Source organism: Coregonus lavaretus (assembly GCF_964263955.1).
Source record: "Coregonus lavaretus genome assembly, chromosome: 6".
NCBI classification, from domain to species: domain Eukaryota; kingdom Metazoa; phylum Chordata; class Actinopteri; order Salmoniformes; family Salmonidae; genus Coregonus; species Coregonus lavaretus.
The window spans coordinates 32,694,546-32,719,843 of record NC_139993.1 but is presented as its reverse complement, the minus strand read 5'-3'; the positions used below and the strand labels follow the sequence as shown (position 1 = coordinate 32,719,843).

The following is a 25,298-nucleotide window of genomic DNA, read 5'->3' as shown; positions in this document are numbered from 1 at the left end:
GTGTTCTTTGGATGCAACTCAGCATTCTTTGTCCTCCAAACACGACAAGTTGAGTTTTTACCAAAAAGTTATATTTTGGTTTCATCTGACCATATGACATTCTCCCAATCCTCTTCTGGATCATCCAAATGCACTCTAGCAAACTTCAGACGGGCCTGGACATGTACTGGCTTAAGCAGGGGGACACGTCTTGCACTGCAGGATTTGAGTCCCTGGCGGCGTAGTGTGTTTCTGACGGTAGGCTTTGTTACTTTGGTCCCAGCTCTCTGCAGGTCATTCACTAGGTCCCCCCGTGTGGTTCTGGGATTTTTGCTCACCGTTCTTGTGATCATTTTGACCCCACGGGGTGAGATCTTGCGTGGAGCCCCAGATCGAGGGAGATTATCAGTGGTCTTGTATGTCTTCCCTTTCCTAATAATTGCTCCCACAGTTGATTTCTTCAAACCAAGCTGCTTACCTATTGCAGATTCAGTCTTCCCAGCCTGGTACAGGTCTACAATTTTGTTTCTGGTGTCCTTTGATAGCTCTTTGGTCTTGGCCATAGTGGAGTTTGGAGTGTGACTGTTTGAGGTTGTGGACAGGTGTCTTTTATACTGATAAGTTCAAACAGGTGCCATTAATACAGGTAACGAGTGGAGGACAGAGGAGCCTCTTAAAGAAGAAGTTACAGGTCTGTGAGAGCCAGAAATCTTGCTTGTTTGTAGGTGACCAAATACTTATTTTCCACCATAATTTGCAAATAAATTCATTAAAAATCCTACAATGTGATTTTCTGGATTTTTTTTCTCAATTTGTCTGTCATAGTTGACGTGTACCTATGATGAAAATTACAGGCCTCTCTCATCTTTTTAAGTGGGAGAACTTGCACAATTGGTGGCTGACTAAATACTTTTTTTTCCCCACTGTATGTACAGTGCCTTGCAAAAGTATTCATCCCCATTGGCGTGTTTCCTATTTTGTTGCATTACAACCTGTAATTTAAATGGATTTTTATTTGGATTTCATATAAATGGACATACACAAAATAGTCAAAATTGGTGAAGTGAAAAAAATTACTTGTTTCAAAATATTCTAAAAAATAAATAAAGGAAAAGTGGTGCGTGCATATGTATTCACCCCCTTTGCTATGAAGCCCCTAAATAAGATATGGTGCAACCAATTACCTTCAGAAGTCACATAATAAGTTAAATAAAGTCCACCTGTGTGCAATCTAAGTGTCACATAATCTGTCACATGATCTCAGTATATGTACACCTGTTCTGAAAGGCCCCAGAGTCTGCAACACCACCAAGCAAGGGGCACCACCGAGCAAGGGGCACCACCGAGCAAGGGGCACCACCGAGCAAGGGGCACCACCGAGCAAGGGGCACCATGAAGACCAAGGAGCTCTCCAAACAGGTCAGGGACAAAGTTGTGGAGAAGTACAGATCAGGGTTGGGTTATAAAAATAAAAAAAATCAGAAACAGGGAAATTCTTGAGGGAAACCTGTTTCAGTCTTCTAGAGATTTGAGACTGGGATGGAGGTTCACCTTCCAGCAGAACAATGACCCTAAGCATACTGCTAAAGCAACACTTGAGTGTGTGAGGGGAAACATTTAAATGTCTTGGAATAGCCTAGTCAAAGCCCAGACCTCAAACCAATTGAGAATCTGTGTTATGACTTAAAGATTGCTGTACACCAGCGGAACCCATCCAACTTGAAGGAGTTTTGCCTTGAAGAATAGGCAAAAATCCCAGTGGCTAGCTGTGCCAAGCTTATAGAGACATACCTCAAGAGACTTGCAGCTGTAATTGCTTGGAAAGGTGGCTCTACAAAGTATTGACTTCGCGGGGGTGAATAGTTATGCACGCTCAAGTTCTGTTTTTTTGTCTTATTTCTTGTTTGTATCACAATAAAAAATATTTTGCATCTTCAAAGTGGTAGGCATGTTGTGTAAATCAAATGATACAAACCCCCCAAAAATCCATTTTAATTCCAGGTTGTAAGGCAACAAAATAGGAAACATGCCAAGGGGGGTGAATACTTTCGCAAGACAGTATGTATGTATGTATGTATGTATATATATATGACTACTGCTACATTATTTATATTGTTCCACTCACTGCTTACATACCACCGCTCTGAACAACTTCTGCTTCAAGAATGTAAAGTAACACTGCTAGCTATGTATACCGCTGACAAAGCACACTGTACAGTTCAAAATTCAAGTTTCCCCTTTATTTCTTTCCTTGGACCCTGAATGACCAGTAGGAAGCACTAGAGAACAAAGAGGTTCCAGGTGGGGCAAAACAGAACTGCAGTAAATGTGGGGTGATTAGGGGTGGGCGATATGAGCTAAAATTCATATCACGATATTTTCCACTGTCCAGACGATATCGATATGATATCACGATATATGACGTAAAAAAATATGAATCACATTTTAATATCCCTTCTTGGTTAAATTATATTAGTTAAGGAAAAATATGTATTTGAACCTTATATAACCAGAAAGAGTGAGGCATTGGACCGTATGGACCTGAAAAGTTTTTATTTGTATTGTGCAAACATGCATTCCGTAAACATGAGGTAGGTAGGCCTATATATATATATATATATATATATAAATTAGATATTAAGTAAAATTAAATAAAAAATAACAGGAGATAAAGAAAATAAGGTAATTACAAATTCAAATACGTGTGTTTGTTTTGGCTACGGTCCGTAGATATGTAAAAAACTAACCGTTTGAAACTAAACCTTTCAAGCCTCAACCATCAATTATCAACAATATCAACAAATCTTCACTAGAACTTTCTTCACAAGTTCCGTGCCAGGAATACCAGCATGTTGACTGTTTCTGGCTTTAGTGCTGCCCTGTGACATGTCACCACATTGCCCCCAGTGCTGAATGCCCTCTCAGAGGGGGCACTTGTGGCAGGGATGCATAAGTATTTCTTTGCCAGACAACTCACACGTGGAAAATTAGATCCGTGAAATCGCCACCACTCCAAAGGATCAGACTCGCTGCCGTTGCCAGAATGTAGCTATTCAGCTCTTGCTCAATGATCTGCCTCTCTGAACATGAGGCAGGTGCACTGCTGGTCTGCTTAAAGAAGCTCCCAAGGCTCTTCTTGGGCTTCTTGCCTGATTGATGAGCAGTGGAAGCTTCTTTCTCCCTGTCAGTGTGATCCTCTGCAAGAGACGATTTTCCCAGGGCTGTGTTCTCCACCAGGAGGGCTTCGGTCTCTGAGGCAGCTCTCACCTTAAAAAATGAAAATAATTAAACTTTATTTGTATAGCACCTTTCATACATAAAATGCAGCCCAAAGTGCTTTACATTTGAAGCAATAAAACAAGAACAAATGAATAAATACCTTAATGTCCTCCAGTTTCTCAGCGGACATGTACCTGGTCTTGAACCTTGGATCTAGAAAGGTAGCCATGGAGAGCAGCTCATCTGTTGCAGGGTCAGTGTACTTGTTATTCAAGTAATCAAGAACCTTGATCTTGATCTCTTTGGTCAGTTCTGTATCGTCCTTGCTCAGATTTAGAACCTCTGCATTTAACAGATTGATGACAGGCTTCAAATAGGACACGCTCACATACGCTTCTCCTGACAGGGCATCTGTAAAGTCCTGGAGTGGCTTCAGTGCTGCTGTGACTGATTCCAAGACCTGGATGTCTTGCCAGGTAGGTACAAGGTGCCGTGTCTTTTTGTCCCCTGCCAGGACCTGTGTAATGGCCTTTTCCTGCTCCAGGACTCTTTCCATCATTTTCAGACGAGATCCCCACCTTGTCGGAGATTCTGTGATGAGCTTGTGCAGGGGCAGGCTTAGTTCATTCTGTGCTGTCATCAGGGCCTTCTGCTTTTTCCAGCTGTATGAGAACGTGCTAACCACCTTTTTGCAAACCCCTGTGGCCCGGGAAATCGCACACCCCTGTGGCCCGGGAGCGTTTTGGACACTCCTCTCTGGAAATTGGGAATAAGAAATCAAAATAATAGGGTGAAAAATAATCAAATCACAATACAATAATAATTAATAATAATGCATTTTTATATAGAAATCACAATACAATATAACTTTTAATCTTTGTTTGAGGATTTACGGCATTTACATTCAACTGTTACACATTTTACAAATCTGATGTGCTTAGATTTAGCCTACGGTACATGGCTGATGTGAGCTGTATTTTTTCTTAATAATAAGCATCATACAGGGTAGGCCTAGGCTACAGTCCTGAAACTTACCAATAGCATTGTGCAGCCTGTGTCCGAAACATCCAAGGTTTGCCCACTTGTTCAGCTGCAATGCCTTGATCATGTTCGATCCGCTGTCGGTCGTCATACAAACTTGACGCGACTCTTTTAATCCCCAGGACGACAGTATGTCCCTCAGCCCACCTGCAATTATTTCCCCGGTGTGGTCGTCTGGGAAATAAGACGTCTGTAGGCACTTACTTTTCAGTTTCCAGTCACCGTCTATGTAATGGATTGTGAGGCTTATATAAGGTTCTGTGGTACGACTTGACCATAGATCGGCAGTAGTGGAGAAGAATGGAATGTTATTTATCTCACTGTAAACTCTGTCCCAGCATTCTGTGTAAAGCTGTGGCAGGCATTTTTGGCTAAAATATTTGCGGCTCGGGATCTCATATCTTGGGTCCAGAGTTTGAATCAACTTTCTGAACCCCTCTTTCTCCACAGTTTGAATCGGTACCATGTCCTTCGCTATGTGATTTGTAATCGCAGCTGTGATGTCTATCCATTTTTTGCTCGTCTTCTCATAGCAAGTACCGGCAGCAAATGATGATATAATTGATTGTTGAGTGCGAGTCTGGCTTGTCTTCGGGCGAGCTCCTGGGCTTACTGTCTCACGCATTCTGGTGCATTGTTCATACTCACGGACATGTATGTTTTTTAAGTGATTGAACAGGTTGGTCGTGTTTCCACCTTTTGCTAAGACAACACGACGACACAACTTGCATAGGGTAGTGTTTTGGTCGGGGTCGGAGATTTTAAAGCCAAACCAGTTCCAAACAACAGAGGTGCCCCCTTTCTTCTTAACCAATTTATCCTCCTGCTCTTGAGCAACATCAATTTCTGTGTTTTCGCTCATCCTGGATTGTAAAGTTTTCCCCCAATAGTTAACCTGCCTCCTAACTGCAGCTGCCTGCACACTTCTTTGTTGCTAGCACTACATGCGTGCAACAAGTGCATGCGACGTGCGCTCATAAAAATAGGTCAACATATTAACATACATTCTTTTATTCGTAAGAACCAAGAAAGGTTGGATAAAAAAATAAAAAAAAGATGTAGCTACTTAGTACTATCACTCAGTTGAAATTTGGAACAAAAAAATATTGATGCAAAATTCGAATTTATGAATTCTGAATAAATCGCGGTATCCATGATATTGCTAAATCCATATCATGGCGCGGCACAATACCGGTTTTTACTATCAAACCGGTATATCGCCCACTCCTAGGGGTGATCCCACCCTGGCTAACCAATACTAACAAATAATACTAGCAAACTCCCTCACCTGGCAGCAGAATGCCCGTGGCAATACACTCCAGGACCCTACGCATGGCTTCCCCTGGGCTGAGGGGCCCCGTGGCACTGCTGATGGCCTTCTCTACCAGCAGCTCCATAGCCTGAACACAGGGAGTCCACACACACCACGTAAGACACACAACACACAATTAAGAACTTTAACGTCAATTAGCTTAGTTAAAAAAGCTGAACATTGAGACAGAACATCCTCACCCAGGCTGGCATCTTGCCCCAGGTTGGAACTCGCTGGCACAGATCACGTAACAGTCTAATGATGATCACACAGGACTGAAGACCGTTGGCACGAGCCTGTAGATACCACACACACAAAAGACAAGTCAACACCTGTTACAGTGCACTGTTATACACAGACAAGCTATAACTAGGGCCTGGAGTTTTACCTAGGCCCTGTTTATGGATCATGTTTATGAAGATTCTGGGACTCAGTACTTAGGCATTAGGCTGTCCCAGATCTGTTTGTGCTGTCTTGCCAACTCCATTGCTGTCTTAGTCACAATCTGGGACTCGGGATACTTAGGAGTGAACATGTTGTTTGCCATTGTACATATTCTCTTTACCTGGAACCACTTGGCGTGTCTCAGAGCAGCTAGGTACTCCAGGCACTTCCTTCGGTTCAGAACATCAGGAGGGTCTTTCTCAGGCACCCCTACAGTAGGATAGGAGGAACACACTGGCTCATTGATTACTGCTCTATCACTCATATGAATGTGTCCATCAGAGCCACCTACAGTACTGTTTCACCCAGTTTCTCATGAGTTATGGGTAATAACAGAGATAAAGAAAGTCAGGAGGAAATATTAAGTGATTGCATTGGATGTGTTGATTAACAAAATATGACAAACAGGGTAATTCAACTATTAGGTCATAGACCGTTTTACCACAAATCACTTCCATGGTAAGAAAATGTGCCAATAATGCATTCAATTTGGGACTTGATGTTCTTAATGCATCCATTGCCATATCATGCTATTTATCAATATACATATTGAACTGAATAGACATATGGAATGCCAAATGGTAACTTCTTAGTCATTTAGAGCTGTGGCTAAATGTAATTTCACAAGATAAGCTACAGTTGTACAATAGGGCTTTCCATGTTCCTAGAGACTGTTGTGGCAAGAGTGGTAGATGTTAGCGCCTCTGTTACAGGGGGAAATGCATGTACATACTGTATGTTTGCCAAGGTCTGCTGATACAGGCGGACATACTGATCAACAAACCCAAACACCACAACTTAAGCAATGGGAAATATAATTTGAAACCTTTTCCAAGTAAGGGTATTTACAGTGATAGAAAAAGGTGAGATCAGCTCACATAGGTGAGGGAGTGTTTTGCATCTCACAATGGTTCTAAGAGTATGCCGCAATGCGACGGGTTTAACTGTATAGCAGACTAATCAATTCAATAATCTAGTCCCAACTTCAATAGAGACCATTGTGTGGGGATAGAATGACACTCCAACACCTTGTCAATCAATACTTTGTTGATGCCGTTTCAGTTAACAGGGATGAGAGATGGAGGGATGGTCATGGGATCTCTTAAAACTCCATTAGCAACTATTGACTAACTGTTGATAAGATTATGGAAATTGACATTAGCCTAGATGGAGATTAATAGGAACAAAATAACATTCAAATGTATATCAAAAGTGATACAATTATTCCTGCATGTCATGTTAATAGACGCACACTCATCCCTGGGCATTATCTTTGTATAGTTTATCACTTCCATTGTTTTTCATGGTTTCACCTGGGCATGTGTCCATAGACACACACATTCACACACAAATGGCATAGAAAGGTCGGAGAGCCCTGCTTTAGATTTCCATGTCGGAGAAAGTAAAGTGGAAAACAGAAGGACTACTGGTACTGGAAATAATGGATAAATTAAAACAAGACAGAAATGAATGGGCGAGTCAATTTACTTCATACCTTCGGAGGCCGGGAGGGGAGAAACAAAAGTGTTATTCTACGATATCTACCACATTTGGATGAAAATCAATATGGGCTTGGTTAAAAGTCCCATTTCTTCTTTTTTTTGTTGAGTATGAGCTTTGGGAGACATACAGTGCATTTATTGGACTGAAAGCTTGGCTTCTCTAACCTTTCTCAGCCGCTTTGTCTCCTGCCTTTTCCTCCTTCTCAGGGGCAGGGTCCTCCCTCATCAGTGGCGAAGTTAGAGAGATGGTGACCTGCATTTTTGGCTCCTTGCTCGAAAAAATCACGATGTTGGCTTCCTCAGGGTGAGCCTGTACCTCATACTGATCTTCAGAAAATGTCTGCCGGTTAAAAGGACACTTTGGATTACTCACTAGAGGGGGGGGGGGGTGTGAATCTTTTTGGGCTGGGGGGCAGAAATTCAAATCATTTCTCAATAGCTGCATTTAGCTTTTAAAAAGGCCCATTTAGATAATCTTATGCAAGTGGACAAATGTTTAAGAGACAGTAATTCTATAAAACACGTTTATTTTTATGGCTTTATGTAACCTTAGGGGAGTACATGTTTAACTATAGCCCTAGTCTCTGTAGGGTTCATGTGTCATGACTCATAACCAGGCAGTGGCACTAAAGATCAGTCAAAAGCACTTCTGATGAAAAACACTATTATACCAGAATTCAGAGGGAGGAAGGAAATGCAACACACACCACAGTCTAATATACACATTTCATTTGTTATAAAGCCTGGGTTCAAATAGTATTTGTTTTCTTTTAAATGCTTTGGACATTTAATTGAACCTGCTGGAGTGCCAAATGTGAAATTCAGCAATCATTTTTGTTGACTATTCCATTGTGCCAGACAAGCTCATAGCACAATCAAGCGTAAGCTAAAGCATATGAAAGAAAACAAACACTATTTTAACCCATGTTTTTTGGTATAGGTCCTTTCATTGACTGTTTCTTCTTGAATAGTCTTGATGCCCATCTGTAGTCTAGATGTTGTGACCACTGGTAAGGCACAGACTGGTATTGTGTCCCATCAGCACTACTCTTGGCATCTCAGGCACCACAGATGCAAATACATGTTTCACTGTTCAAATAAGATTGCAGGTTTATGAACTGAGCTCTGCAGTACAGACAGAGGGGAAACCACTCTCCTTGAATCATTAATGATACAGTGTGATCTTACAGTACGTTCCTTTTCTAGTGTTGGTGCAGCCCTGACGACAACCTCATGACATGACATGACGTCAAGAGTTGTGGTTTGTCATTTTATAATGAAAATCAGATTTCCTCTTTTGACCAAATAGCATCAAAGATGGGGAAAAGTCCCTAACTGTTCCTTATAATGGTTGATGTGTTATTTTCTGGTGTAGAATCCAACTGCATGTAGAAAACCCCACCTCCATCTCATACACAGTGGATCCCAAAAGATATGATTCCACTTAAGGGAAGCTGATAATCATCTTACCATCAGTTCTTTGGGCAGCTGCTCAGCGATGTCGTTCAGTAGAGAGAGGGTGGGCTTCTTGGCAGCCAGCAGGATGAGCTCCACGTTCCTGTCCCCGTTGAGCAGCAGGCCCTTGGCCAGAATGCCGACCCTCATCACCCCCTTCAGCATACGGGCCGCCTGAGTGTCAGGTCTACACACCAGGGATCAGAGGTCAAGCAGGGATGGGTAAAGGAAAATATACATCAGGCTACATGCTATGGTTGGGCGATGTCTGGAATGACACATCGTCCCATTGTCCTGTCCAAACATCATTGAAATACAATCGTATCGTCTATTGTATCGCGTTGCTCCAAGAGGGGTCAATTGGCAGGAAGAACGCAATATAAAGGACACATTGCTAGGCCTAAACAGTGTTTGACCTACTTTTATTTTTAAATCTAGTCTAGGCAGCATGATTTTCAAATTGGAAGGGCTATGATTCATATTAGTTATATTAGCCTACTTTAAAATATTATACACAATAGTGTAGACCAGGGGTGTCAAACTCATTTTAGCTCAGGGGCCACATGGTATATATAACTTAAGAACAACAACTTCAAATTGTTTTCTTTGTTTTAATACGATCAACATACAACATAAAGCTGGAGCCTGAGGACAGTGTGTCCAAAATAGTACAAGCACAACATCACTATTAATCATAAAACACGTCAAGTTTATTTGAAAATTCTAAAGAAAAAGAACACACAATGCCTCAGTGATTAACAGAACTGTTTCACAGATCACAGAACTATATCAGGGTGTCATTTCTCAGGCAGAAATGTAGATAAAAATAATGAAATCCTGTTCCCCAAACAAGTGCAAGAACCACAGAGTCAAGAATAGGTTAAATATACAAATAAAATAAAAATCAATTAAAAACAATAGCACATCAACATAAAAACATATAAACATAAAGCTGGAGCCTGAGGACAGTGTCCAAAAGCACAACATCACTATTAATCATAAAACACCTCAAGTTATTTGAAAGTTCTGAGGACAAAGAACACACAAACACACAATGCCTCAGTGATTCACAGAAGTATATCACAGAACTATATCAGGGTGTCATTTCTCAGGCAGAAATGTAGATAAAAATAATGAAATCCTGTTCCCCAAACAAGTGCAAGAACCACAGAGTCAAGAATAGGTTAAATATACAAATAAAATTAAAACAATTAAAAACAATAGCACATCAACATAAAAACATATAAACATAAATCTGAAAGCGTTGCTCAAACTCCCGTAACAGTCCCGTTATTTTATCTTTGAACCGCTTCATGTCTGCCACATGTTGGGTCGCGCACACATTTTTCAGACAGGGGAAGTGAGCTGCATCACCACCGGCAAGTTGCGTCTCCCACAATGACAGCTTCAACTTGAAAGAACGTATGCTGTCATAATACTGCGTGACAACTTTGTTGCGCCCTTGCAGCTGTTTGTTCAAGTTATTCAGGTGCTCTGTAACATCCACCATAAATGCAAGGTCCTGCATCCATTCTGCGGAATGAAATTCTAACACTGGTTTGCCCTTTTCTTCCATGAACTGTTCAATTTCTTCTCGTAAATCAAAGAAACGCCTCAGCACAGCACCTCGGCTTAACCATCTTACCTCAGTGTGGTATGGCAGGCCATAGATGTGGTCTTTCTCTCTGAGAAGGCTGTCAAACTGACGGTGATTCAGGCTTCTGGATCGGATGAAATTAACAGTTTGGATGACCACCTTCATGACGTTATCCATCTTTAATGACTTGCAACACAAAGCCTCCTGGTGCAAAATACAGTGAAAAGTCAAAAAATCACGTCCTCCATTTGCAGATTGCACTTTCTCTCTGAACTTTGTCACAACGCCTGCTTTTTTCCCGATCATTGAGGGCGCACCATCTGTAGCCAGACTGACAGCGCGGGACCAGTCCACTCCGACCCTGTCCAGCGCGCCGACGAGTGCGGTAAAAATATCAGCTGCTGTCGTTGTATCTGTCATCGGCACCAACTCCACGAACTCCTCGGTGACGGTCAATGTGTCATCAACTCCGCGGATGAAAATGGCCAGTTGTGCAACATCTAATGTCCGTGCTTTCATCAATTGCAACCGAAAACGCAATAAATGACTTTACTTTTTGCTTCAACTGGCTGTCCAAATCCACTGAAAGATCGGAAATCCTGTCTGCAACTGTGTTTCTTGTCAGGCTGATATTTGCAAAAGCCTGCCGCTTTTCAGGGCACACAATCTCCGCTGCCTTCATCATGCATGTTTTTACAAATTCACCCTCACTAAATGGTTTTGAAGCCACTGCGATTTCATTAGCAATGAGGTAGCTAGCTTTCACTGCAGCGTCACTGATGTCTCGGCTGTGAGTAAACACAGACTGCTGTTTCTTCAGACCCGCCAACAGTTCATTCACCTTCTCTCATCTCCGCTGTCCTTGAAAGTTGTCATATTTGTCGGCATGAAGACTCACATAGTGGCGACAAAGGTTATATTCTTTCAGCACTGCAACATGCTCTGAACACACCAAACATACAGCTTTCCCATTCAATTCCGTGAATAAATAGGATGACCATTTTTCTTGGAACACTCTGCACTCTGCGTCCACTTTTCTCTTTTTTGACAGAGACATATTGGGGCAATGAGGGTGCCAAAGCACATAATGTTAAAAGTAGAAGCCGTAATAAATATCGCGGGTAAAACAAAGTAGCTCATTGGCTGCACGTGCTTGACCTACTTGCTCTGCCCCGGTATAAACAGTTTGCTTGCTTAACACAATTGCTATTGCGCCAATCATCTCGCGGGCCGGATTAAACCCGTTTGCGGGCCGGACGTTTGACACCCCTGGTGTAGACTGATTGTCATTTAATCTTGATCTGGGTAAGCGTATTTGCAACATTCTTTCTTCCATTAGGCTACTTTCCGACAGTTTCAGACTGCCTTATGCTAAATCATTAAAAAACTATGGCTGACTTGGTGGGAAAGAAAAGCACGTCTTTGCCTGTTTGGCAGTTCTTTGGTTTCAGGCCGAATGATAAAGGTGAGCCAGCAGACCTGACCAAATTGGATTCACTTTTAGATCTGTAAGTAAATTATTTCCATGACTTTACATAGCTAATTTACTGTGTGTGTGTGTATATATATATATATATATATATATATATATATATTTCGTTTTTTATAAATTGTCTGCTTTTTGTGCTTTGGATTTAGTTTATAGGCCTATGTAACAAGTAATTTCAACGTTATATAATTCCAAAGTAGTTATTGTCTATGTTTTATATTAGTTCACGGTTTGCTGTTCTGAGTTTCATCCTCTCATGGCCTTTGTTTATTTGTGGTTCTCACCTCTGCCTTTGTCTCCAAAGTGTTACTGTTTGCATTGTGTGTGTGCGTCACACCTATGTGAGTCACTGTACAGATAAAGTTTAGGCTTGGTGTTTTTACTTTACAGTAATGTCATTTTGTAAATTTAGTCAACTGTAATTCTGTGTCTTACAACAATATTTCTCTATTTTATTCACCACAGAGCTGAGGATGCAGACTATTTGGATGCTGACGTTTGGGAGCCACACCTGCCCAGCAAGCGCCCTCGCCGGTCAAGGTCTTCACCCCCCACTACTAAGTAAATCACCCCGTCTGATGGTTCTACATCCAATTTTCATAGACCTCTTCAAAAAGAACATAGGGGCTTGTGGCACCATTCGTCCTAAAATAATCGGTTTCCCCAAGACCAAGGTAAACGACATGACAAAGACAGCGGAGAGGGGGACCATACGTTGGATCAGGACTAACAAGCTGCTTTTTGTGAAATGGAAGAACACTAGGGAAGTAACCATGCTCACCACACAGTAGAAGGCATTCAATAACGACCATGTCTCAAGGAGGGAGAAAAAGGAAGAATGTCCCCATTCCTGTTTCTGTGAAGGACTACAATGCCAACACGTGGGGTGTCGACCTATCTGATGCTATGATATGCTACTACCAGGTCCTCCACAAGACCAGGAAGTTGTATAATACTTTTTTTTTACCAGTTTGTGGACATTGCTACAGTAAATGCTTTCATTCTCCACAAGCAGATGGCCAAAGCAAAAGGTCAAACCCCTCTCTCCCAGTTGGCCTTCCGAGAGCAGCTGGTGTTGGAAATGGCTGAATTGGGGGCCCAAAGCAACCTCAACCATCACAAGACCCCCCCCCCACTATCCAACACACATGCCAAAAGACAAAAAGGAAGAACTGCAAGTATTGCACAAAACACAGGGGGGAAAAAAAGCGTGAAATGTCGATCTTCTTTCTGAAATCCCAGTTCGCTTTTTGTTTCCTGGCAGAGAGGGACTGCTTCAAAGACTTTTACAACATGCACAAGCTACGGTGAAAGTGAAATCTAATCATCTACACCTGGGATGTAAAACGAACACGAATGCCATTTGTAAATAGTTCCGCTTATTTATATTTTTGCACCTTTTTTAGTGAAGAACAGGTGTGTAACCAAGTTTGTGTTTGATAAGACATAATTTTTTAAAATGTATATCTGTTGCTTTTATATTGTTTTTGTAAACAGTTCATTTGTATGTGGGACCAATACATTGGATATGTCTAGGCTAAACGTTCAGGCACTTTGGAGAGGTTGAAATAAAAAACACTTGGATATTCCCTGTATGTCCCGCAACACCACCACAATGTTTGAAAGAGGTTGGTGTTGTAAAAATTTTGTTTTTATAGTGAACAATAACTTTTAGGCATATCAAGTGTGCAAAAACAGTGCAATTACCACATTCGGACACTTTGGAGAGGTTGAAAGGACATGTACCCTGGATACCCCATAACACCACCACAATGTTCGAGTGAGGTTGATATGGTAGAAATTGTGTTTTTATACTGAACAAATAGCATTTAGGGATTGCCAATATGTAATAGCAGTGGAATTATCTAATTCACAGACATATGCCACTTTGGAGAGGTTTAGGGACACTTGGAAACGTCCCGTGACCACACCTGACAACACTAAAACATCTGCCCATTTCTAGTTGTTAGGTCTATCAATCCCATTTTTTCCTGATATTAGTCCCCTGTAGCTCAGTTGGTAGAGCATGGTGCTTGCAACGCCAGGGTGGTGGGTTCGTTTCCCACGGGGGGCCAGTATGAAAATGTATGCACTCACTAACTGTAAGTCGCTCTGGATAAGAGTGTCTGCTAAATGACTAAAATGTAAAATGTAAATGTTGTGGAAGCCATCTGATGTGTTTCCAGCTCTGGGCATCAATAATTCACTTATAGCTTGTCAATGAAAGATTACTTTAAAAATAAGAAAACTGTTATTTTGTGTGTGCTTGATCTTGTGTATTCTGAACTATGTAACTCCTATCCATCTTCTGATCCTCATTATTTCCCAGATGTCTTCTTTCCTAGTTTTGGCATGTCAGAATCATGTAATTACACATGAATAGCAGTTACTTTTGGGTATGTCTATTTAGGCGGAAATCTAACTTTTGCTATTACATTTAAGAGGTTAAAGAATGTTATAGGCTAAATAATAATTTGTTACAGTGAGGGAAAAAAGTATTTGATCCCCTGCTGATTTTGTATGTTTGCCCACTGACAAAGACATGATCAGTCTATAATTTTAATGGTAGGTTTATTTGAACAGTGAGAGAATAACAACAAAAAAATCCAGAAAAACGCATGTCAAAAATGTTATAAATTGATTTGCATTTTAATGAGGGAAATAAGTATTTGACCCCTCTGCAAAACATGACTTAGTACTTACATTTTAGTCATTTAGCAGACGCTCTTATCCAGAGCGACTTACAGTTCGTGAGTGCATACATTTTTTAATACTGGCCCCCCGTGGGAAACTAACCCGCAAGCGCCATGCTCTACCAACTGAGCTACACAGGGCCAAAACCCTTGTTGGCAATCAGTTGGAGGTCAGACGTTTCTTGTAGTTGCCCACCAGGTTTGCACACATCTCAGGAGGGATTTTGTCCCACTCCTCTTTGCAGATCTTCTCCAAGTCATTAAGGTTTCGAGGCTGACGTTTGGCAACTCGAACCTTCAGCTCCCTCCACAGATTTTCTATGGGATTAAGGTCTGGAGACTGGCTAGGCCACTCCAGGACCTTAATGTGCTTCTTCTTGAGCCACTCCTTTGTTGCCTTGGCCCTGTGTTTTGGGTCATTGTCATGCTGGAATACCCATCCATGACCCATTTGTAATGCCCTGGCTGAGGGAAGGAGGTTCTCACCCAAGATTTTACGGTACATGGCCCTGTCCATCGTCCCTTTGATGAGGTGAAGTTGTCCTGTCCCCTTTGCAGAAAAACACCCCCAAAGCATAATGTTTCCACCTCCATGTTTGACGGTGGGGATGGTGTTCTTGGGGTCATAGGCAGCATTCCTACTCCTCCAAACAAGGCGAGTTGAGTTGATGCCAAAGAGCTCCATTTTGGTCTCATCTGACCACAACACTTTCACCCAGTTCTCCTCTGAATCATTCAGATGTTCATTGGCAAACTTCAGACGGCCCTGTATATGTGCTTTCCTGAGCAGGGAACCTTGCGGACGCTGCATGATTTCAGTCCTTCACGGCATAGTGTGTTACCAATTGTTTTCTTGGTGACTATGGTCCCAGCTGCATTGAGATCATTGACAAGATCGTCCCGTGTAGTTCTGGGCTGATTCCTCACCGTTCTCATGATCATTGCAACTCCATGAGGTGAGATCTTGCATGGAGCCCCAGGCCGAGGGAGAATGACAGTTCTTTTGTGTTTCTTCCATTTGCGAATAATCGCACCAACTGTTGTCACCTTCTCACCAAGCTGCTTGGCGATGGTCTTGTAGCCCATTCCAGCCTTGTGTAGGTCTACAATCTTGTCCCTGACATCCTTGGAGAGCTCTTTGGTCTTGGCCATGGTGGAGAGTTTGGAATCTGATTGATTGATTGCTTCTGTGGACAGGTGTCTTTTATACAGGTAACAAGCTGAGATTAGGAGCACTCCCTTTAAGAGTGTGCTCCTAATCTCAGCTCGTTACCTGTATAAAAGACACCTGGGAGCCAGAAATCTTTCTGATTGAGAGGGGGTCAAATACTTATTTCCCTCATTAAAATGCAAATCAATTTATAACATTTTTGACATGCGTTTTTCTGGATTTTTGTTGTTATTCTGTCTCTCACTGTTCAAATACACCTACCATTAAAATTATAGACTGATCATTTCTTTGTCAGTGGGCAAACTTACAAAATCAGCAGGGGATCAAATACTTTTTTCCCCCTCACTATCTGATCGTTGTTGACTTTTATATAAATGCACAATTTGTAAGCTATTGAAACACACTGATCATTCATGTTTTGTTCCCGATTATTGAAAGTGCTGCTGCGGGAGATTATGCCCGATTGCCCGTTAGACAATTCAAGGACAGTAATAAACACGTCAACAGTTTTATACATATTCGTTTATACGTTTAACTTGTCAAAGTAACTTTTACTGCAACTTTTATTGACAGTAGACTGTGTGTAGGCCTATATTATTGGCTTTTTGGTTTGCAAGGAGGGATTTTCCGTCTGCTAAATTTATTTTGCCTACACTTTGGTCAAGTAAAGCAGAAACGTACCAGGTTAGTTTAAACTTCCTATTCGATTTGTCCATCTTGCTTTGTTCTCTCTCTCTCATTATAACTATGTTTTTATTCAGGATATTCACAAACAACTTTGAGATGGAACTCCGTTAGACCTATAGATTAATTTGATGTTGATAGTGAAAGAGTAGGCTAGTATGACAAGTCACATTTAAAATCGAACAGGGATTGGAGAGAAAAGGGGAAATTATCAGACAACGGAGTGCCCACTGCAAAACACCCATGATCATCCGACATTGGGGACACACACTAGACCCGATCTGACATTTTGCGCAGCTTTGGTGCTCTCTGCTCTTTCTACAATCTACATTATCTTTTGCATTATGTGAAGTCTAACTACCACATAAGTATTGAAATGTATTAGGCTATGGCAAATAGGGAATAGGCCTTTTTGCATGTCGTCCTGCTGTGTGCTCACTGCGCTGCGCTGTTGTGCAGCAAACAAACGCAAATATGCTAAAACCATAATTTGTGGCATCACGATGTCATCACCATCGACGATGGCTGTCAAACATCGTCGAAAGACGATTGCAATCTTAAAGCAGCACCCAGCCCTACTACTTGCCCATGGCCCACATCAGGAGGGTACAGCATTACAGAACATTCCAATGGAAATGTGTTGTATAGAACATTGTGTGTGGAAGTGAGATGGATTTAGAGAAACAGAGAGAAAGATAACGAGGTAGAGAACTAGTACAAACCCATATAGCTCTTACCCTTTTTCACCAGCATCAGCCTCTGTATCAGTCTTAGGAGCAGCAGCGGGGGGCTCTTTCTCCAGCAGGGAGTCAGACACCAGTTTGAGGGCTCTCTCAGAGTGGGACACAATCCTCTGCACCGTCTGCAGTTCCTCCTCCACAGGGTAGATGGTGGAGTGTTTGGCCATGATGTGGCGGTCGTCTGGGGAATCCGGCCGACGCACAGGCTGCTAAGGGGAGAAGAGAAGAGCTGAATAAAACCAGGTGCTCTCTACAACGAAACACTTCTGGAAACAAACTGAAAAGCTAAATACATAAATCCTGGTTGCACCAGTTTTTCCTCTAGCGATCAAGTTCATGTAAACCGAACATTGATTGATTGATTGGATTTAATCATTGATTTTCACCAGTAGGGGGGGCACTGGCATGCCAGGCCGGCTCATGAGTGGAGGGGGGGGCATCCTGTGTCTCTGCTCCCCCCAGTATAGCTGCTCCTCCTCCATCCTCCTCCAGTACATGTCCTCCTCATAGCGCCTGGCAGAGGAGACACATACAGCACAGGATTATTAAATATTCAGACTGGGTAGATTCTTCTGCTGAGATACCTGTCTGTTAGGTGAAAATGCTGATCAGGAGCATCTTTGAGACTGTTGAAAGGCATTTGGCCAGATAATGCTGGAGGAATCAAGAGTTCTCATCACTTAAGATGTTGCAGGCATTCTATATTAAGATATTAGGAGGAAATGTATTGAAAATGGGAACTGGCATAATAAGAGGAACATTTCTTTATTACTGGAAGGCAGGGGAATTCTCTTGTGGTTGAACCACACTGAGAGCATGGGCTTCAGAACGATATGGGTAGTGGACCCAGCAGCAGGGTTCCCCTGCTCTGCCTTCCTCTGAAATCATGGCCAAGAAAAAACACTATAGGAAGAAGTTACCCCTAAGCACTGCTCAGACCGTAAGTCCTTTTTCTACTTACCCAGTCAGATGAACTCATGGATAGGGTTACGTTTTTTTTTATGTCTCTGCGTGCAGTTTGAAGGAAGTTGAAGGTAGTTTTGCGAGCCATTGCTAACTAGCGTTAGCGCAATGACTGGATGTCTATAAGTATAGCTACGATGCGCAATGACTGGAAGTCTACAGGTACAGCTGTATCTGTAGACTTCGTCACTGCGCTAATGCTAGTTAGCAATTTCGATAACGCTAGTTAGCAACTCCCTTCAAACTGCACGCAGACACATAAAAATGGTATCCATGAGTTCATCTGACTTTGGGTAAGTAGAAAAGGGCTTAATTGCCAAAATCTCACACTATCCATTTAACCCCCAAATGGATGACACTAGGTTTTTGGGGTGAGTAAGCGTGATCTATGCCTAAGCAAGGGCTCTGACCTCATCTCTGTGTGCCAGCTGCTGTCTGGCTCTGACCTCATCTCCAAGTGCCAGCGCTGCTCATCATCCCTTTGTCTCTTCAGCACAGCCTTCTGTTTCTGTTTCCTCAGTTTGCCCTCCTGCAGTTTCCTTGCCCGGTTACTGGGCTTGATCTCCACCGGCAGCTCTGGGTTCACCTTCTTCTATAGGAGGGGAAGGAAGGGATAGTAACAATGTCAAGAGCTGTCATTCATACATTCACACACACACTCACACACCTAGTGAGTAGCAGGCTCTCGAACTGAGAGGTAGGCATAGAGCCATAATGGAAATAAATTATAATTTGATGTGTAGATGTAAATGTGAATGACATAATTCAACTGAGAGCCAAATGACAAGGGGGCTACAGGACATTGCAAGCAATGTCTACATCCTGCCTAAACAAAGTCTGCCATCTAGTGGTGATAGTTTTGCAGTGACTTGACATGCTTGTACAACAGGTCACAGGGTTCAATGTATGTTTTTCAGTCAATAAATTTTGCCAGCACAATAAGTGCATTGTAGTACATAGCGGTTAGCTCTAGAAACATCTTACCTTGTACTGCAGCCGGTGCCTGCGTCCCTTCAGGTGCATGTCTTTAGCGTTGGGGTCATTGAAACTGCATTCACAGAGTTTACAGTGAAAGCGAATCACCTTCCCATCATCATTACGCACCTTCCCATCATCAAAACGGAAACTTGCATTAGAACATACCATAACCTTCGCATCTTTTACAAAATGATTAGTGAATACAAATACATTAAAAATAACTCCTACCTCCTCCACATAGTCATGTCCCACAGGCTGGACGTCCCCTTGTCCCCCCACTCCATCTCCATCCTCATCGTCACTCGTGGTCTCGCTCTTAGAAACTGTTGCTGACTGCTTGGCCTCATCCACCTTGGCTGATGGAGGGGTGGCAGGCTTGTTGGCTGTCAAGAGGAAGGCCAAATATTAGTAAGGTGCAACTTAGAAGTGCCGTTTGTGAGTCCAGAATTACTGCTTAAATGATCCATCATTGGTTTAATCTGTCAGCACAGATAATATCATAATCCCAACTACTAAAAACTGATTTTTTGGAAGACTTACCAAGAAGGGTTATTTTGGGTGTGATTGGCTTCTTCACAGATAATGGGGCCTTGACGGCGTTTACGACCACCGGTTTGGGTGGCGCTACAGGTGCAGCTGCCTTGACGACAATAGGGGTCGTCTTCCCAGCGGTCGACGTTGAGATAATTGGAGCATTGTTCACTAAAATGGGCTCAGTTGACGGTATAGGTTTGCCTAGTTTGGTGTGGAGCTTCACCACCTACACAGGGTGAAGGAGAGAAATAACACATTATAAAAAATTGTGAGGTGGGATATCACAAATACCTGATTAAAAGTGTTACACTAATGATACACCAACATGTGCAACTATCACAGAGCTGATCTAGACAAATTAGCTAGCTAAACAGTGCATCAATTAGCTAGCTAGCTGCCTGATGTTGCTCCTCCTGTCAGTGCAGCTGTGCTACCTTCTGGTGCTTGGCCCCTCGGATATGGGCGGCGTACGCGTCTACGCCAGTGCAAGCAACGTCACATAGTTCACAGCGCAGCTGGGTCTGAATCCCCCGGGGCCCGTTGCTCCCCCCCGCGCTGCCAGCCTTCAGAGCTGCCTCCTTCTTCTTGTGCTTCTGGCCCTCGAGGTGTTCCCGGTATGTCTGCGGAGAAAACCATTTAACAACAGTTAATTCAACATACCTAGAAAAACAAACCTGCAAAAAACATTGAATGTCCATCCTGTGTTTCTACAGTATGTCTCACCTTAGGCACGTTACATGTTTAACTGTTGCATGTTAAAATACTGTACATTCATTTGACTCTGTTGTCGTTATGTCCGTTGCCAACAAATGACCTGTCCATCTCATAACATATCACCCACACAGTTCACCACTACCTGCGGGCCAGCACAGCTGATCTTGCAGATGTCACAGTAGTGCAGCTGGGGCTGCTTGGGTGGCCCTTTGGGCTTCTGCAGCCTGTTCTGGTGGAACATGGGCTTCTTGTAGGCATTGACTGTGGGAGCAGTCACCATGTTGCTCCCCGCGTTGCTCCAGGAGGAGCTGGTGAGCTGCTTGTGAGGTGGCTGCATGGACGGCTGGGGCTGCTGGGGGGGCGGCTGGGGAGTGGAAAGCTGTGCAGGCTGGTAGTAGGAGGGGGTGGAAGTGTAGCCACTCGAGTCATAGGTAGAGTAGCTGATGCCTAAGGTGAGAGATGGAGAGTTGAGACGGGGCAGAAGGGGGTCACACTAAAAACACATATGCTGTGACAAATATGCAAGCAGTGCTTGCTTGAATTTCACAAGGGTTGATCCTTGGGGTTAAATGTGGAGTTCTGGCGGTGTGGGAATAAGCTCTATCTCTTACCCGAGTAGGAGGTGGCAGCTGTGGAGTTGAAGGAGGAGCAAGGGGTGTAAGACGAGATGGGGGTTGGAGGCTGCTGAACACTGGTGGACACTGGGTAGATGTTGTAGCTGGTGGACACTGAGCTAGCGGGGGCCAGAGGCTTTAAAGCTGTGACTTGCCTCTGTGGTGGAGGGGGCTGGCTGTACACTGTGCTGACTGGACTGTAGCCACTCTTCACACCTACAGGAAAGGGAAAGACATCATCATCACAGTGTTGTTTAACAGGCTTGGCTCCAGTTCCACGATATTCAATATACTGGCTTTTGCAGTACATCAGCAGCCAAGTTCTTTTGCACAGTAGTATGTTCTCATGAATAGTGTATAAGACAGTAAAAACACTATGTATTGTCATGTTCAGACAAGAGAGAACATTTCAAATGAATCGGTGGCTCTTGCATTGCAGTGTTAATGATTTTCTTTGTGTGATTATGTATGGGAATAAGGTTGACAATGACTCACCTGTCTGGTAGTAAGCTTCTGTTGGTGTCCGCTGGGCTGGAGCTATACTTGTCTGGTAGTACTGCTTAGTCTCATAACTAGTGACTGCAGGTGGGCGTCCGTAACTGTAGTTATCCTGAAAGGTTGTTTTACAGAGTAAATATGCATAGCAAATAGTGTTCAAAATAGAGCACATTTTCTTTACATTTTAGTAATTTAGCAGACGCTCTAATCCAGAGCGATTTACAGTAGTGAGTGCATACATTTTCATACTGGTCCCCCGTGGGAATCAAACCCACAACCCTGGCGTTGCAAGCGCCATGCCCTACCAACTGAGCTACACAGGATTAATGTGACTTGGACAATCTAAAACTCTCCCCAGGTACTTGCATTTATATACAATAGCTAATAGATAAAAAGACGATGACAGCATGCAACGGGATGCTAAAGAATGGAAATAGGACTGACCGTTTCGGTGTATACCGGTAGCTGGTACGCCTGTGGGGTGGTGGTGGGTTGGGGCGTAGGGTCCGGCTGCCGGTAGCCATAGTCTGGGGGGGCAGGGTGGGTCTGGTATGCTGCCAGGTAGGGGGCAGAGGCCACGGGCCTGGCTGGTTGTGCAGGGGCAGGGGCATAGGAGGCGGTCACTGCATGGGCCACGGCAGGGGCCGGCTGGACACCGTAGCTGGCTGTGGTAGGGTGGGCAAAGGCCGGTGGAGGCTGAACGCTGTGGGGACAGAGACAAGATGGAGGGAAGAATGAGGCACAATGGAAACGGAAAACGCTCTGTCAATACCAAGTGAAGCACTGACATTTATGAAGGGCATCTCTAAATGGTAAATGTGTAACCTGAATACTGGGGGGGGGGGGCTGCAGCGTTCTGGATAAGTTGCAGGGGTTTGATGGCATCAGCGTGGAGCCCAGCCAACAGCGAGTTACAGTAGTCCAGACGGGAGAGGATAAGTGCCTGGATTAGGACCTGCGCCACTTCCTGTGTGAGGTAGGATCGTACTCTACTGATGTTGTAGAGGATGAACCTGCAGGCGCAAGTCGCTGCTTTCATTTTTGCTGAGAACGACAGGGTGTTGTCTAGGGTCACATCAAGGTTCTTTGCACTCTGGGAGGGGGACACCATGGAGTTGTCAACCGTGATGTTGAGGTCTTGGAGCGGGCAGGCCTTCTTCCGGGAGGAAAAGCAGCTCCCTCTTGTCGAGGTTGAGCTTGAGGTGCTGGGCCGACATCCAAGCGGAGATATCTGCCAGGCACGCAGAGATGCGTTTCGCCACCTGGGTGTCAGAAGGGGGGAAGGACAAAAGTAGTTGAGTGTCATCCGCATAGTAATGATAGGAAAGACCATGTGAGGATATGACGGAGCCAAGTGACTTGGTGTATAGAGAGAAGAGGAGAGGGCCTAGAACCGAGCCCTGGGGGACACCAGTAGTGAGAGTAAGTGGTGCAGACACAGATACTCTCCACGTCACCTGGTAGGAGCGCCCTGCCAGGTAGGATGCAATCCAAGTGTGCAGAGCCTGAGACACCCAGCCCTGAGAGGGTGCAGAGGAGGATCTGATGGTTCACGGTGTCAAAGGCAGCGGATAGATCTAGGACAGGGGTACTCAAGTACTATTTGAGAAGGTCCGGTCACACAAATTTCCTAGGTGGCAAAAGTCCAGATGGATAATGTAATTTATCGGCGTAGTAACAAACCCCTACCTCGCAACCCATGCAACACCAAACTGTTCACACCCCTCTTGTTGGCGGAGAGAAGATTTGGCAGTTTCAAAGCAAATTTCCCACAATTCTACACATTTTGCATGTAGGGCAGCTGGAGTAGCAGTGTTCTCTGGGGTGATTCATGTCTCCGTCAGGGCCAAAAATTCTAGGGACTGAAGGGCAGCATAGGCTGAGCATGGTACACTAAATTAGAAGGGTTGCAGCCAACGGGTGGGGAGAGTCTGTAAAGCCTACAGGTAGAGGAGCGAACTGGGATAGAAAACATACAGAGTTGCCAAGGCTACAAAAGAGCAAAATGACATCTGAAAATAACTAGGTAAGATACACAAGTGAGAGAGTGGTGTGGAGTCTTCCGCTCTTTCCTTCCTGGAATAACTCGGCAGAGCCATCTTTGTTTCGGCAATGATACACTGATTACCAAAACCACAACAGTCACAAATTGCCCTGCCCCTTAATCATGGTTGATGTGTCAACAATCATCTGCAAGTTATGAGGGTTCAGCAGTTCACACACCAAGTGGCTACTGGGAAGAAGGGCAGCACTTAAAGTAGATAATCCTAGCTAGCAAAAAGACAGTACTAGACCACAACAGATAGACAAACAATTATACGTATCACTCCTGGAGATATCAGGAGTCCTGTAGTTATAGAAATATGTTATGTAGAACAAACATGCCTCTACATTTAGAACAAGGAATCATGTTGGCTCTATTCATGGCGTTTCTATGTGCAACGCCAACGTTCGACAACTGAACGGCCTCAAATGTTAGCATATTCGCCCAAAATGTGACTGCTAGTTTGAAGCTGACCAGGGGCGTATTCATTACGCCGATTGTTGCAAAACGAAAACGTTTCTTAAACGGAAGCAAACAGAACGAAATTGGGAGGGAACTATCTTAATGTGTCCAATAATAGAAACTTTAGTTGTCTTCGCAAAACGCAATCGTTTGGACTAATGATTACACCTCGGGAAGTCAACTAATTCGTGCGTCCCTACCACTAGGGAAAAAAGCTAACTAGCTAGCCATTTTACCACACATATTAAGCTAGCAACTGTAGCCAGTTAATCATATTTGCCAAACGAATGAGAGTTTTGAGGTTTCATTATATTCCAAGTGCGAAGCGCTCCCTAGCCGGGCAAGACTGGAACCTGCTTTGCTGGATAACAGTCAGTAGTTAGCTAACTAATCTGGCTAGCATATCCATTGCACTCCCAAGGCCTCGAGCTAGCAATATCGCACCAGCAATGAGGCGTTTGGAGGCATACTCGTCGCAAGAAGACGGGGCGACGACTCGGGATGAGTGCATGCTACCCATAGCCAGCAGCTATGTAATTACCTGTACTGCGGACCGGCACCATGAGTGAACCCATAATAATTGCTTGCAGCCATCTTGGCATCTACTGTAACCGAACCACCAGACAGGATCCGCTCTCTGTCACGTGTCCGTCAGCTACCATTCGCGCGCACGCTTGGATATTTAACCACAGACCCGTCACAGGGGCTATAAAACTGAAGCATCGGTTTTTAGAACGTTTTCTCACCACCCAAATGTGGCAGTGAGAGGAAGTCTAGTAGCGAACTGTGGGAGAGGACGGCACTAGCTGAAACTGGGCCGACATTCTGCTAATTTTCTCATCGATGAAACATCGTATCTAAAAAAAAAAATATGTTCCCAAAACTAGAATATTTTACGAACACAGTACACTAAGTTTTATAGACTTCACGCTTTGCCAAAGTTGCGTTGTTTAGGAGTGCAAGGTTGACTGAGGAGGCGTTCCCTACCGGAAATATGCAAATATGAGCAACAACGGCCAATACGATCTCGCTAGCTCGTGCTTGGCTTTGCCCACCTGCTTGCTTGTTCTGCCTACTATACTTCATTTGCTCACACTGTAAACGAGAGAGATGAACTATCTTGGGTTAGTTATAGACATCTTTGATTTAACTCTAGAGGTGCTGA

General features: G+C 43.6%; 1 protein-coding gene across 4 annotated transcripts in view; it reads right to left on the bottom strand.

Moving 5' to 3' along the window:
• Positions 1–24,763, bottom strand: part of zfr2 (zinc finger RNA binding protein 2) — a 29,372-nt gene extending 4,609 nt beyond the window's left edge. The window contains exons 1-17 of one of the 4 annotated variants that reach the window (XM_084164388.1): positions 24,675–24,763; positions 22,072–22,330; positions 21,625–21,739; positions 21,127–21,345; positions 20,658–20,962; positions 20,236–20,421; positions 19,808–20,027; positions 19,496–19,650; positions 19,274–19,393; positions 18,700–18,881; positions 17,713–17,839; positions 17,324–17,535; positions 8,968–9,139; positions 7,663–7,837; positions 6,117–6,205; positions 5,752–5,847; positions 5,528–5,639 (exon numbers count right to left, since the gene is read on the bottom strand). In XM_084164388.1, the coding sequence (XP_084020514.1) occupies positions 5,528–5,639; positions 5,752–5,847; positions 6,117–6,205; positions 7,663–7,837; positions 8,968–9,139; positions 17,324–17,535; positions 17,713–17,839; positions 18,700–18,881; positions 19,274–19,393; positions 19,496–19,650; positions 19,808–20,027; positions 20,236–20,421; positions 20,658–20,962; positions 21,127–21,345; positions 21,625–21,739; positions 22,072–22,330; positions 24,675–24,727 (2,797 nt within the window). In that variant the 5' untranslated portion in view covers positions 24,728–24,763. The remainder of the gene's footprint in view (positions 1–5,527; positions 5,640–5,751; positions 5,848–6,116; positions 6,206–7,662; positions 7,838–8,967; positions 9,140–17,323; positions 17,536–17,712; positions 17,840–18,699; positions 18,882–19,273; positions 19,394–19,495; positions 19,651–19,807; positions 20,028–20,235; positions 20,422–20,657; positions 20,963–21,126; positions 21,346–21,624; positions 21,740–22,071; positions 22,331–24,674) is intronic. The other 3 variants (XM_084164389.1, XM_084164390.1, XM_084164391.1) reach the window with 3 other exon arrangements.
• Positions 24,764–25,298: the final 535 nt, after the last annotated feature.